The sequence below is a fragment of the Cryptotermes secundus genome, unplaced genomic scaffold, assembly GCF_002891405.2.
Source record: "Cryptotermes secundus unplaced genomic scaffold, Csec_1.0 scaffold337, whole genome shotgun sequence".
In the NCBI taxonomy this organism is placed as follows: Eukaryota; Metazoa; Arthropoda; class Insecta; order Blattodea; family Kalotermitidae; genus Cryptotermes; species Cryptotermes secundus.
In genome coordinates, this window is record NW_019733323.1 from 772,043 (window position 1) to 787,258 (window position 15,216).

The 15,216-nt window shown below is 38.5% G+C and overlaps 1 protein-coding gene across 1 annotated transcript in view; it reads right to left on the minus strand.

Annotated features, from left to right (window-relative positions):
* Window positions 1–14,143, minus strand: part of LOC111867966 (BTB/POZ domain-containing protein 3) — a 19,104-nt gene extending 4,961 nt beyond the window's left edge. Inside the window, exons 1-4 of the mRNA XM_023858231.2 lie at window positions 13,890–14,143; window positions 13,760–13,806; window positions 4,865–4,980; window positions 3,095–3,225 (exon numbers count right to left, since the gene is read on the minus strand). Coding sequence (XP_023713999.1) covers window positions 3,095–3,225; window positions 4,865–4,980; window positions 13,760–13,806; window positions 13,890–13,972 — 377 coding nt within the window. The 5' untranslated portion in view covers window positions 13,973–14,143. The remainder of the gene's footprint in view (window positions 1–3,094; window positions 3,226–4,864; window positions 4,981–13,759; window positions 13,807–13,889) is intronic.
* Window positions 14,144–15,216: the final 1,073 nt, after the last annotated feature.

Below are 15,216 nucleotides of genomic sequence, written 5' to 3' on the forward strand. Positions count from 1 at the left end.
TTTGAAGGAGAAAGCTCGAGATCGCATTAAGTGGAGGAATTGTTTTGATGGAGACTGTGGAGCTATCGTCTTGTCAGAATACTGATGATGATGATGTATGGTATATTTTATATTACAGCTCATTTTGTCGGGCCGGTTCTACATGAATCACCCTGTATATACAAAAAATATAGAATACTCAAATTTGTCCATGGGAACACAACAAAACACAACACAAATGGTTGAAGAGTTTTTGCAAAAGACATCAGATAGTTTTAATGAAGGAAGAAGAGGAAAATGACACTGTGATAGAAGAAAAGTGTAGAGTGAAGACTTACAAAGATGCTGTCAAAAGTTTAAATGAATTGTAGGAATTTGCTGATTCAGACATGCTGAGTGTAATTTCTCAAGCTACAGTATTTCTGGAAAGTCAGGCAGCCAAAAGAGTGTGTGCAAAAAAACTTGAGTTCTGGTAAAATTATAAAAAGTGAGTACTGCAATTTTGTTCCATTCAGTGTAATGTATGCACGTGTTCAATAATTACAGTGTGAATAAATGAATGAGTATGCTGTTTTATTTTGTCTCAAATACATGCATGTTCTGGTTTAATTATTTATAGTATACCTTGATTAAATGGAAACCTGGCTTCACTGGAAAAATGTTCTGGACCCTTGAGATTCTGTTTAATACAGGTTTTACTGTTTTAAGTGCATGCAGATGTGCTGTCACTTTACATTCAGGAAAATTTTAATATATACTATGCATGATTTACTAGTTATATCTGAAAACATGCACCGAAAACTTCAATCACAAGAGCCATGTGTTTCCTCTTGCATCAATACAAATTCATCAGTCATACAAGAATATCTTCCTTCCTACATAAATCTCATCAACTGATATAATCTAACATATATGAAAAATCAGCTAACCAATCCAGATATCCCCAGATTCTTAAGTCTCATAAAATCTTCAGGAAATGGGGGGAGGGGTTACCTTACTTGAACAATGTAAAATCTTCTTCATGCATGTATCCTTAAACAACTTACTGAAAACCAAGATTATGGTCTTCTGGAATGTGATACCATGTAGTGTGGTACATAAGTTCCTTTTAAACATTAGTACCTACCCACCAAGGGCACAAGGTAGCGTAGTTGGTTGAGGCACTATGCTACAAGCTGGAAAGTTGTGGGATCGAATCCCGCTGAGGTCACTGAATTTTTTCAATTTACCTAATCCATCCAGCCACACTATGGCTCTGGGGTCGACACAGCCTCTAACAGAAATGAGTACCAGGAATCTTCTTGAAATATTCTTGGGTGCAAAAGGCGGCCGGCACGTAGGGCTGACAACCTTGCTGCTGTCTGTGAGCCGATGGTCTAGAAAATGTGGGAACCTCAACATCTCACAACCCTATGGGCCCCCACAGCCTGTTACAGGGACACCTTTACTTTGCTTTGCTTTCACCTACCCACCAAACCACACAGTGTCACATCCCAGAAGACAGCATCTTGACATATGCCAATATGAGAACCTCTTAATCTCTCAATATACTTAAGAGTACATTGCAGACAGACCAACGGAAAGCTGGTCTCACAAGCGCAAGCTTGCTTACGCAGGGAGCTAAAGGCAGTGAAGGAGAAAAAAAAGCTCAGTACTACCATCCTACAGATTTAGATTTGACTCAAACTACCTGCATACAAAACCAGAAGTGTTATCCATTTGCCTTTCCAATGTTTCAGCATGGAATATACGTAGCTGATTCCAAAAGTAAGGTCTCCAAAGCGCTGGGTAATTTTTCGTGCGGCTGTTGGCAACCCTGTTGCATTCGTTGCTTCCCCCACTCCCCCCAATACCACCAAGCATGCGCGCACGTAGCTAGGACGCTCAGTCTTGGCACGGTTGCCGTTAGAAATGGAGCTCCCGATTACTAAAACCGCGAAGTGTGAGATTCGCGCAGTTATTCGGTTTTTGAACGCAAAAGGGACTAAACCAATTGAAATTCATCGTCAATTGGTGGAAGTGTATGGCGAGTCGTGCATGGACATAAAGAACGTCCGCAAGTGGTGTAGGGAGTTTGAATCTGGTCGTACTGCAATACACGACGAAAAAAGAACTGGGAGACCGTCAATTTCTGACGAGACAGTCGCGAAGATTGAGCGAGTCATGCGTCAGGATAGGCGCATCACACTCGATGATCTCTGCATTTCGGTTCCCGAGGTTTCCCGAACCACCATTTATCGGGTTTTGACAGAGAAGTTGAATTATCGGAAGGTGTGCGCAAGATGGGTCCCGCGAATGCTCACGGAAGACCACAAACGGCAGAGAGTTGACTCTTCCCGTGAATTTCTTCGCCGCTATGCTGACGAAAAGGACAACTTCTTGAATTCAATTGTCACAGGCGACGAAACCTGGGCGTACCACTTCACACCTGAGACAAAACAACAATCACGTCAGTGGCGGCATTCCTCTTCGCCTAAGCCTCGAAAATTCAAGCAAACACAGTCTGCCGGTAAAGTCATGGCAACTGTGTTTTGGGATCGAAACGGGGTATTGTTGGTTGACTTTATGGAAACTGGGACCACAATAAACGCTGAGAGATATTGTGAGACACTGAGAAAACTCAGGCGGGCGATTCAGAACCGGAGAAGAGGGATGTTGAGCAAGGGCGTAAGCATTCTCCACGATAACGCTCGCCCCCATGCTGCCCGACAAACCGTCGCTCAACTGCAACAGTTTGGATGGAGGATCATCACCCATCCACCCTATAGTCCGGACTTGGCGCCCAGTGACTACCATCTCTTTCCAAAGTTGAAAGAACATTTGTCTGGAAAGCGCTTCAACAACGACGATGAGGTGAAAGCTGAGGTTCGAAGTTTCCTGAACAGCATGGAGGTGAACTGGTATGACATGGGCATACAAAAACTGCCACTGCGCCTACAAAAATGCATCGACCGAAATGGCGATTATGTAGAGAAATGAGTACATGTTCAAGATTCAACTGATGTATCCAAAATTGAAAATAAATGTTTATTTTATATTTTCAAACATAGGTGACCTTACTTTTGGAATTACCCTCGTATAATAATGTTACAGCACAGTTGTGTGGCATACTTACTCAAGCATCATATGAAATATCCGGGGTTCAATATCAGTAATACGAGCAGCACTGTCTGATTTACTGGTTATTAACAACTCTTCAAACTTTGGACTTGACATACACAGGATCATCCCATGAGCCTGGAAAGTCTAGAGAAAGAGATCTTAGGAGTCTCATGAAAAGTTTTTACTAAAACTTCATTTCAGATATGAGCAAAACTGACATGCAGGCCACACTAAATCATCAGCAGCTTTCATCTAGGGCAGGCATGTCCAACTTCAAACAGGTTGTGATCAACTTTTTGGTGTCAAAACTGCCAGTGATCTACCACCCCCTCCTATCGTCGTACTTCACTTTAAGCAAAAATATTGGTAAAAATAGCACGACACATGATGTTTGTTGTAAAAGCAACTAGTAACTGTGCTGTGTCTCTGATGTCTGTATTTTCATCCAGTTGGAAGGAGAAAGCAACACAATTGGAAACATCTTTCAACAACTGTTCAGTTATGTTTCCACACATCATTTCTCTTCACCGCACAATGGTGTTTCTTGATAACTGAAGATCTTGAATATTAGCTATGATCTCTTTCTTATTTTTAAATCCTTCAAAAAGATTATCAGCTATTTCAAGAAAACACTCTTTTACAAATTCCGCTTCAGTGAAAGTTTGCATATTTTAACGATCAGATTGCTGACCTTGAATGATGATTTGGTTGCATTGTTAGAAAGTGACCTTGATTTTTCCATCAACTGTTGTTGAGCAGCTAAGTTTATGAACTGCACTTTTGGGTGGAAAATCAGCATCATACTTATTGCTACGGAGAGCATTATAATGACGTTCCAGACTATCCTTTTTTGGCAAGGATACTGAGGCGTTGCATTTTCCACTATTTTGAGGTAACTGTTTCATCTGGCACACACACATAGATGCTTTTGAAATTAATAAAACAACATGGGCAGAGCACTTACTGAGCTCATCCCAAAACTCTATATTTACTTAATGCACAGCAAAGCGACAAATCTCCACTAACAGCTAATATAATAACACATCTCACTTGTTAGTTCAACGTACGGGGATTCACAGTTGACTGGAGCGAGGGAACAAAGTGAATCACACGTTCAGTCGTTCACTCTTGCAACAGAACACACGCAGCTGACGAGTGGTGAAATAAGAGTTCGCGTGGTAAGGATAGAGTAGGAACTTCCCCACAGTTCACTTAACACATATGTAAAGCAATTTTCACGTAAGCCACATAAGAACAGAAAAATAGGAATGACTAATACATATTTTCCCTTCAAAATCTGAATATAATCATATTATATTGCAAGTGAATTTACATGCTTTTCACATATAATTTTCTTATAGCTCTATGAGACTGACCAAAAATCGTCCTGCGATCAAAAGCCGACTGCGATCGATGCGTTGGACATGCCTGATCTAGGCCATTACAGTTTCCAAAATTAATGACTTAAACTTCACTGACTGTGCATCACACTACTGTGTGTGTGTGTGCAATCTCAATTGGCCACGAATGTTCCTGGGGAAGTAAAGGGTGAACAGTGTGTAAGGCTGACTGTCTATCAAATGTGAGAGCCTTGATGTCTCACAACCTTATGGGCCTTCACGGCCTGTTACAGTGGATTGCTTTACTTTTTTTTTTACCTTTTCTCTGAGAGGGAATCAAAAAAGTAATTTTGGATTGTCACCCAAAATATTCTTTTGACATAAAAAAGGATATCCAAAATATGATAGCACTTTAGCATATAACAGGTATACACAGTACAAACCTCTACATTCTCACCACTTTCCACAATCAAGACACAGTCACTAAAATCACCAGATGCCCTCAAATATTCCAGACGTGCTTTGACATCATTCTTCTCCAGCTGCCATTTTGTGTCACCTGAATATATTACAAGCCAAAATAATAATAAATATTACAATTTATTAAAATTTAACAGATAAGTTTGCAATGAAGAACATGCTCATTACAACTTCAATGGTGTAAATAAAAATAAGGAATGCAAAATGTTTGTAAAATTCTTAATAGATCACTTCTGTGGTTGATTCTGATAGTAATTTGAAAGATAATACGTCTTGTTTGTATTGGTCTCTATCTGCACAACAGACCACTGTAGGTCGCGGTGCAAGGGCTGAGAAGGCCTCATACATTCATTCATACATTCACTGATCTCTATCTAGTATGAACAAATTTCATGAAACCCATTAACTTGTAATGTCAATCACTTAACAGTATCCCTCCCCCCCAAATAGTGTGGGGGGAGCTGTTAGTAATTTGGATATAGAAATGGGAGCAGTATAAGTGTAAGGATATTTGGTGTTATTATAATGGCATGCTGTAACTTGTGTTTAATTGTATTATATATCAAAAATAAAATGTCCACACTTTAATTTAGTATTTACGTTATATATCAACTTCAGTAGTGATCATAGTGGCTGTGTTGTCTAAGGCATGAATTGTCTTTGCTTGCTCAGATGCTGGGCACTCAAGGCATTGATGTTCGTGTGTGCATTTATTCTGTTTGTGTTGTCCTGTGTGCAGGTGGCAGCCTTGCAACAGGCTGATCACTCATCCAAGGAGTCCTACCGACTGTGTAAAAAAAAGATTATGAAACTGAAGAAGAGGCCAGAGCCCAATAAAGGGCTGTAGAGCCATTGATGAATGAATGAATCAATCAATCAATCAACTTCCGTATTAAGATTGGTCTTCTGGGATGTTATACCATGTAGGATGCCAGAAATTTATCAAGCTTCCCCCAAAATGTTGCTACCTGTTTTCCAAACTATACAGCCATCACATCCTACAGCTGTGAGAACCTCAAACCTCACATAATTCCATCATGATTATAACCAGGGCCCAGATTCTGATGACATATCATCTTTTTTTCCTTGTATCCTATACAATGCTCTTGTATATGTAAATCTCGTATATGAGCTGCTGGTTACACAAATGTAAATTTTATAGGTAATTTTTGTCATTTTTTTTACATTTTTAGGTTTAAGGTCATCTTTTCATTTTTGGGGTAATTTCTTGGTAAATTTTTGAACTTTTACGGGCATTTCTTGTCATTTTTTACCATTTTAGGGAATTTTTCTTCATATGTTTTCTGAAATGTGAATAACATGGAAGCGAAGTGTTCTTTCTTTTCTCCTTTAGGTCATTTTTCTGTATTTTTCAGTCATTCTTTAGGTCATCTTTTGAATATTTTCAGGTCATCAAAATCCGGGCCCTGCATATTACATTTTTGGGTCAGATTTTAAGTAATTTTTCTAGATTTTTTCGGTCATTTTTTAAATATTTTCAGGTCATCAAAATCCGGGCCCTGCATATTACATTTTTGGGTCAGATTTTAAGTAATTTTTCTAGATTTTTTCGGTCATTTTTTAAATATTTTCAGGTCATCAAAATCCAGGCCCTGATGATAACATATATCAGTGACAGAGCTTTCATATTAACCACATTCGCCACAAAACACTTTCAATAATAAAGCAAAAAGTGTTACTTTCATGGCTCAGTGGCACTCCATATACTCGTAAGAGAAGCCTCTAGCCTATTAGACATGTTGTTAGCCAGCTCCTTCAGGCTTAGTTGTGCATTGGAGAGCACATGTGCAATTAGAGTGACACAGTATGGTATAGCTTGATGAGAGAAGGCCAAGCTATCATGTTAGCCGAATCAGGAAGGTTAATATGCAGTTGTCTGACTGCTTGCAAAGTAGACCTCCCTCTGATCTAAGATTTGACTAATAATTTTGAAGAAGTCACTCTCCATCACTGTTCTGTGTATCTGAAGTCTAATTTCAAACTTCTAAGACAACTGGCCTGATTCTTTTCTATTAAATGGTGCTTTCTCAACTGCACTGGTTACAACCTTTCAAATAAGAGTATTATGAATAATGAACTGGGATGTGTCATTATTTTAATTCATCTGATTATCTGTCTCCAGGAACAAAGGATAGCCACAAGAAAACCTTAATCAGTGCAGCCAGCTCTCATGTCAAAAACTGAATCCCAATCTCCAAACTACAAAGCTGGAATGCTAAGCATTTGCATCTTAAAAATAATGGGAAAATCTGTAACATCTATAACCCCCATATTGTCATGTGTTGGGTGTGTCACGCGACAAATAACTTCACGTGGGTCTCGGATTTAGCGACTCTTTATTGGACACTCACACTTATACACCATACAATTATTATCACTTGTGGTATCACGTGACGTCTCGCCTTGGTTCCAACTGTCTTGTATGAAGGCTAGATTCCAACTGCATTGTATGAAGGCAGTTGGTCAGCAGGGTCATGTTACTGACTATGAAGCAAACATTCAAGAGGTCTATCACATGGCAGTCATGCGTCTGCCTGGCACCAGTGCAAGTTATAGTGTGTTTCAACATAACGTGTCCTAAAGTCATAATAATGTGCTACCGGTCCGCAAAGTGTTAAAAATGATGGGAAAATCTGTAACATCTAGAACCTCCATATGATAAATGATACAAACTCTGTCCTAAGTGCAAACAATATATATTTATATGTCTTTGATCTTGTTCTTTCTACACTACATGTTTCGGCCTCTATCGGCCATCATCAGGTGTATACTCTTAACGTCGCTGCCACACTGAACCCAGTCTAAAACTTAACATTTAAAAACACAATGTCACATTCTTCGTATTATCAACATCTACATCGTTGATATGTGTCTGGTATGTAGATTATGTTTCACACGTCGCACCCGATATTCTTGTAGTAGCACTCTAAAAATCTTTAGTTATGATGTTTTTAAAACCTTTTAAAATTTTCTCCAAATTTTAAATTTAAAATTTAAAATTCTTAGGGTTACTCGCCCTATGTCTACGTGCTGGAGCGGCTAGTTCTTGTTTTCACACTGTACAGGTGTTATTTAATGTAGTCTTCTTGTGTGAGTGCCGCTGCTTGTCTGTACTATGTAAACAGCAGTATTCAAGAATTACTACACCATAAACACACTCTTACAATGGCTGCATTTTCTTTATAGAAACTTGGAGGCTGTGTAGCTGGCAATACTGTCGTGAATGTAGCATAATGGGGATCATAAATCCAGAGTCACTAGTTTCAAGACGTAAATATGTGATAACATCACGGATGCATTAATTTATAACACATTTCAAATAGTGAAATTTCTGTTATAAACATAAGTAACAGAACACAGCTAATCAGTGTAACAATACAGAGTGTTTTATTACATGTACTGTGGTTTTAAAGCACTGCACATCCCCAAAAGTAGAAGTCCAGTGCAGTAACACTTGAAGGTCAAGATGGTTCAAGCTCGCCAACTCCCTCCTCCAATCCACTGCTCTTGAAAGCGCTCATTTATTCATTCACAGGCTACCTCTGTATGATCTAATCCTGCATTAAACTGAAGGATATTATTGCTTCCAATTTAGTGTAACATGCAAATTTCCAGCATCTTCAGGTTTAATAAACAAAACAAAAACAAACTCCATGGTTTTAGTCTGCAAGCAAACTATACCGACTGAGAGACTGCTGCTTGTCGGAGAAGTTAGTGCCAACTTTGGCAGATAGAGGGTGTTGCATGGTCAGCATAAAGAATCCCCATGGTCGTTAATCTCAGTTTTATAGACCAGAGCTGCTATTTCCTTGAAATAGCTCCTCAGTTATGCTTACGGGGCTGAGTGGACCCTGTTCCAGACCCACTACTTCTCAGAAAATCTGCTAGCACTGGGAATCGAAACCAGATCTCTGGATCTGTAGCCAGGAACTCTGACCACTAGACCACAGAGGCGGTCCTTAAAGTTTAATAATCACGGTCAATTCCACAAAGATAAATGGCCCATACACTCTGTCATGTGTCAGTCCAGGCCACCAGACTGCTAGATCAGGCTGTAATGCTTGTCTACAGTGTCATAACTCCACATTCTGATAGTGTCTGCAGACATTCCCTCAGGTACAGACAATGGCATCATCACTGAAAAAGATTCTTTGTAAAAACTGTGCATCTTGAGTAATCTTCAGCAAAACTATGTCTCTTGGAATAATATTCTAGTTTATTTTCATTCAACAACCAGAATTTGTAATCCAAGAAATTAAACAAATTCTCTGGCAGTATGTGAAATGCTGTCTTTTTAAAACAAATTCTTGAACAAATGTACTCATATATATGGATGTTTTTATGAAGTATGCTACCACTCACAAAAAATCTCTACTAAATCACTGCTCACAGTGGGTCTTTTCTATTTCCATTCCATTAAACTTCCTGTTTATTTCTGCTGGATGATCCACTAACAAATGTTCTTATATGGGGAAGGGGCATTCTCCTAAAGTGCAGAAACATCCATACTGCATGCAAATTATGCATTCTTACAATAGGGTGGAGACTTTACTCCCCCATCCCAGTGTCGCATAACTCATCTGCACAAAATAAAATAATTTCCACTGTTTATGTTTCATTTTGTGTTTATTTTATACTCCTTCCATATGGAGAGCTTCAATCTCAAGAAATTAAATGAGGCAGAGGGCAAAGAGCAATATCATGTTCAAATCTCAAATAGGTTCGCAGCTTCGGAAAACTTAAAGACAATGAGTAAAAAAAGTATAGCCATCCCTGTAACAGGCTGTGAAGGCCCATAGGGTTGACGTTGTGAGTCCCACATTATCTAGACAATTGGCTCAAAGATAGTGGTAAGGTTGTCAGTCTTACGCGCCAGCCACGCTTTAGTCCCCAGGAAAATTATTTAATTCCCGGTACTCATTTCTGTTAGAGGCTGAGTCGACGCCAGGGCCATACTGCAGCTGGAAGGATTAGGTCAAGTGATAACATCCAATGGCCTCATTGGGACTTGAACCCGGGACCTTCTGGCTTGTAGCATAGTGCCTCAACCAACTATGCTACCGCAACCCCCACTTAGACACTGAGGTGGATATTAATTAAGCACAGGAAACTATTAGGGAGAATATCAAAATTTCAGCCAAAAAGTGTTCAGGTTATTATGAATTGAAGAGGCATAAGCCATGGTTTGGTGAAGTATGCTCAAAACATGCCCAACTGCAGTGACTGCAGGATCCAAATAAAATAAATGGGAATAATCTGAACAATATAAGATGTGAAGTCAGCAGCCATCTCAGGAATAAAACAAGGGAATATCTGAAAGATAAAGTTAATGAGGTTGCAATGAACAGTAAGAACAAGAATATTCAAGACCTGTGTCCAAGGGTTTACCAACCTAGAAGTAACATAGTGAAGAACAAGAATAATGATCTGCTTGCATAGTCCCACAACATTTTGAATAGGCGGAAGAACTACTTCTCTCAGTTACTGAATGTACATAGGGTCAGTGCTGTTAGGCAGATAGGAATACAGACAGCTGAGCTGTGAGTACCTGATATTGATTTTGCAAGTTGAAAGGGTATCACCAGGCAGTGATTAAATTCCAGCAGAAATTATTCAAGCATGAGGTGAAACGTTATGGACCGATATCCACACTCATTAATTCTATTTCGAATATGGAAGACTTGCCTGATCAATGAAAGAAGTCAATTCTTGTATCAATTTACAAGAAAGGCGATAAAACTGACCGTAGTAATTATTGTGGAATATCACTGTTATCAACTTCATACAAATTGTATCCAATATCCTTCTCTCGAGGTTAAGCCCATATATAGACAAAATTATTGGAGATCATCAGTGTGGGTTTCAATGTAACAGATCAACTACTGATCAGATTCTTTTTCATTCGCCAGATACTGGGAAAAAAATGACAGTACAATGAGGCAGTACATTAGCTATTCATGGATTTCAAGAAAGCCTATGACTCAGTTAGGAGGGAAGTATTGTACAATATTCTCAGGCTATCCATGAAACTAGGAACCAACAGTAACAAATCAAAATTTGATTCAAAGAGGAGACCCAATTCTGGTAATGCTTGCTACCATTCAGCCCAGAACCTTTTGTCTTATGTCTAAAACCGTAAAAATTAGAATATACAAAACTACAATTTTTCCTGTGGTTCTGTATGGGTGTGAAACTTGGTCTCTGACATTAATAGAGGAACACAGGCCAAGGGTGTTTGAAAACAGGGTGCTGAGAATAATTGGACTGAAGAGAGACGAAGTGACAGGAGGATGGAGAAAACTGCATAATGAGGAGCTTCATAACTTGCATCCTTCGCCAAGTATAATTACAATGACCAAGTCAAGGAGGGTGCAATAGGCATGACATGTAGCATGAATGGAGAAGAGGAATGCATATAGGATATTGGTGGGAAAGCCAGAAGGAAAGAGACCACTGGGAAGACCAAGATGTAGGTGGGTGAACAATACTAAAACAGATCTTAGAGAGATAGGATTGGGTGGTATGGATTGGATTGATCTAGCTCAGGACAGGGACCAGCAGGGGTTCTTGTGAACACGGTAATGAACCTTATGGTTCCATAAAATGCTGGGAAGTTCTTCCTAGTATAGCTGCACAACTAACTAGCAGCTTCTCAAGAAGGGCTCAGCTCCATGAAGTCAGTTAGTTAGCATTCAATATCATGAAAGACCTGATCTTTCACACTGCACCCCAGATAAGCAGACACCCTCTTCTTTCCAAGACAATAGTATGTACCCAGTTGTATAGCAAGGATCTGAATTCAGAAGCAGTCAATTAACATCAACTCATCCACAGCAGAACTAATCTAAATTTGCCATAAGCTTTTCATCTGTATTTATTTTCATACAACTGTTCCACATTCCCACAATATAAATAATTAATACCACTTGTTTCCACAGATATTCAGGAATTTAAGAGTGCAATCTTCTGAGTTATCCTATGATACTGTGTAGTTCTTCTGGTGATTACCAATGGCTTGGAGATATCAGCTGCCTTCACCTTCAAAATACTCCCACCTATAAAACTACACAATTATCATAACAGAGATCATCCATGGCCTTTAGTCCAAAAGCGAACTATACCAAACAAGTGACCGCTGCTTGTCAGCGAAGTTAGTGCCAACTTTTGCAGATAGAGGATGCCACACATAACCCAGATCATCATCTTAATTTTCACAGTCCTTCTTTCCCCTTGGCACTACAGCTCAGGGTGAGCTTTGGCCTCCTGAACAATCAGCCTCCATTTCTCTCTGTTCCTCAGTTGTTCAGATGATGAAGCATCAAATGGTAGAATGAAGATGGAGAAGAATGTGGATGGAAGAGGTAGTGGCCCACTTATTTTCCTTCACTGATCTTCCATTCATTTCATCCATCCGAGGCTGATTATCTGGTCTGTGAATAATTTAGTTTTTATGGTGTGAGGTTGTTAGCCACATGCCCAACTCCCAACCTGGAGGAATTTTCACAATCATGATAAGTAAAATCTCATTCACAGGTCTCTGGGTCTATGGACTAAATGTTTAGTTCTTTTTTCTCTAAATAAAATACCTTCCACCCTAAAAAAAATATAAAGTAATGACTACTATTACTAATCTTGGAGGACCACCAAAGAAGTCAACATTATATTACTATATACCATGGTAATTGGCTCAAATATTAATTCTTCTGACTTGTTTTCAGAAGATTCCTGGTTAAAATTTTGGCCAAGACACACTATTCTGAAATTTGCTGTGATTTTCCTCAATTCTTGTCAGTGGATGCTTCAAATTAGGCCCTGTCACCTCCAGTAAATCCTCTCTAAATCATTATTCACTATCCACCCTACCATCCAACACTATATAACCTGAGCTACTGATAGCAGCATTAAATAAATTATAAATATATTAATATAGGATAAAATTAATAAGGAATGATAGGAAGCAGCTCCCTAAAACTGCTCCTCTAACATAAGTATGTATTTCTGGTGATGCAAGAAGCTAAACAAACAAAAAATAAGTGGCACAAAATTCAGCCTGTCTGCCAATCAATCTCAATCTTAGATCCCCAAAAAAGTCTGTTCAACCTCCTGCCTGGGATCAGTGATGGGGTCGTGTTAACATAACTGGCAGGATGAAAACAAAAGTGTAAGACCTTAGGAAAAATTACTAAAAACAATTATAGGACTTGGTGCCTCTTCTGTAACATAAAGACAGAAGCCTAAAACTGATTACTGTTTTCTGCTTAAAAACCATAAATCTCACTTCAACTGCCACAAATGATGGTCGGCCTCTGCCTCAATACTTAACCCTCTGTTCATTTTTCTTCTTCTTACTGGTTGTTACCTTAGCCTAGAAAAAAACATCAGCCTCGAATTTGTTGTAATACCATCTAAACCATCCAGAATCACCTCAAAATCTGTATTGTTATTAGTCATTTTAATATGATCTATCAAACATGGAGATTTTACATACAGACTATGTCTTTTACAGTAATTTTTAATAATGAAGTATGGATGGACAATTATGATACCTGCTATGTTGATATGAAGTAACGCAAGGCCCAGTTGTCACATGCAGTGTAACATAATGCTATTTTTTAAATCTCAGCAATAGCTGTGACAAAGGCTAACTCTTGAAGTGTATCTAGCAACGCAAAGAATGTGCAGTATGGCACATCAGAGCCGTAGAAACTTTTTACACGTAATAATGTGGTTACTTGTATGGTACACTGTGTAATCATTTATACATTGTTTTAGGTTATGTAACAATGAGTAGGGACTGAATCCAAAGAAACTAACGACTAGCATTGAAAAACACTTACCAGATACTCCATCATTCTCCATGTCGTTGGCGTCATCCATGTCGTCACTATAAACGAGATTAATATTGTAAGAATTGGTTACGATGCATAAAGCTCAATATCCACTAAATAAAACTACAAAGAACATCACCTCGTTTTCCGTTTCTTAGATTCCTGTGACGTGTCTGCTGATTCACACTCCATAGAACTTGCCCTTTTTGAATTCTGGGGCATTGGTGTCTATTATTTATTACAAAGTTTTCACAACATTATTCGTTTTCCATAATATTACCAAGATCCTGCACAAAGTTGTATTATTATATTCTCCTAACGCTCCTAACCGCTACTGATATCCCGATTATAATTTACATTTCCGGCATTCAACCAATGGGAAAACGAGATTTACCCGCGAATCTGTATGTGAAGCACAGTTTAATACTAGACCCTATATATCTATTTCCTCATCTATGCTCTTTGTTACCTCCCATTTTCCGTCTAAAAAGTGGCCGAAAGTGATATCGGAAAACAATCAAAAAACCAATGGATACTTACTGATGGACACACGGGTAATTCCACAAATTTCATCCTATGAGAAAAGTTTAAAAGCGAAGTATATGTTAATAAAAAATAATATTTATACATTTATCTTTTCGCTGTACAATATTATTAGGTGCTTACAAATAAAAACTAGACATTTACATTTATGCTGGTATTAAATATTTATTCACATCTGTTTCCCTGGCATGTGTACTACGACCTTTGCCCAGTTCTACGAAGTATCTATGGATCTGTGGCATGTGAATTCTACTCTATTCTCTTTTCCGCCATTTTCCCTCTAAAACGCACAGGCACTGAACATATCAATTATGAACGGATATAAGCCACGTGTAATTCCATACTGTATTCTTTGTCCAAACTTGCCTTGCACTATTATTTAAACTTAAAAAAATCGATTGTAACAATTAACCCGTTTTCTCATAAATAAACTGGCGGAATAAACTACGTACTTTCTATCTTTGTCAGAGATACTTTTTAAACATTTGCCATGTGACATCATATGACAAGACATGTAAATCAACAACAGTTCTTATTTGGAAGAACTTAGGGAGTTATACAGTAAATTTCTTGATGGTGTTACAAACGTAAATACTGTTCATGGCCACATGTAATCAGATGTTTGGGGCATACTTCAAGGGATTGATGTAAAAAACACAGACACACTGAAAAATTGCACATTATCCAAAATTGATGACAATAGTAACAACATACACAACTGCTGTGTACAGTAATGTTACTAGTATTTTGATTTAATTTTTATCATGGTATATCATCATTCTTTTGTCTCTGAAAATGTCACATATAAGATCTTATCTTACAGAGGACCATGCCTCTCTTGAGTAAATCCTCTATTTCTTAGGAAGTTTGCCAACAACTTTGGCCACAAGGTTCCAGGCCCATGAGACTGTATGGATTGCTGA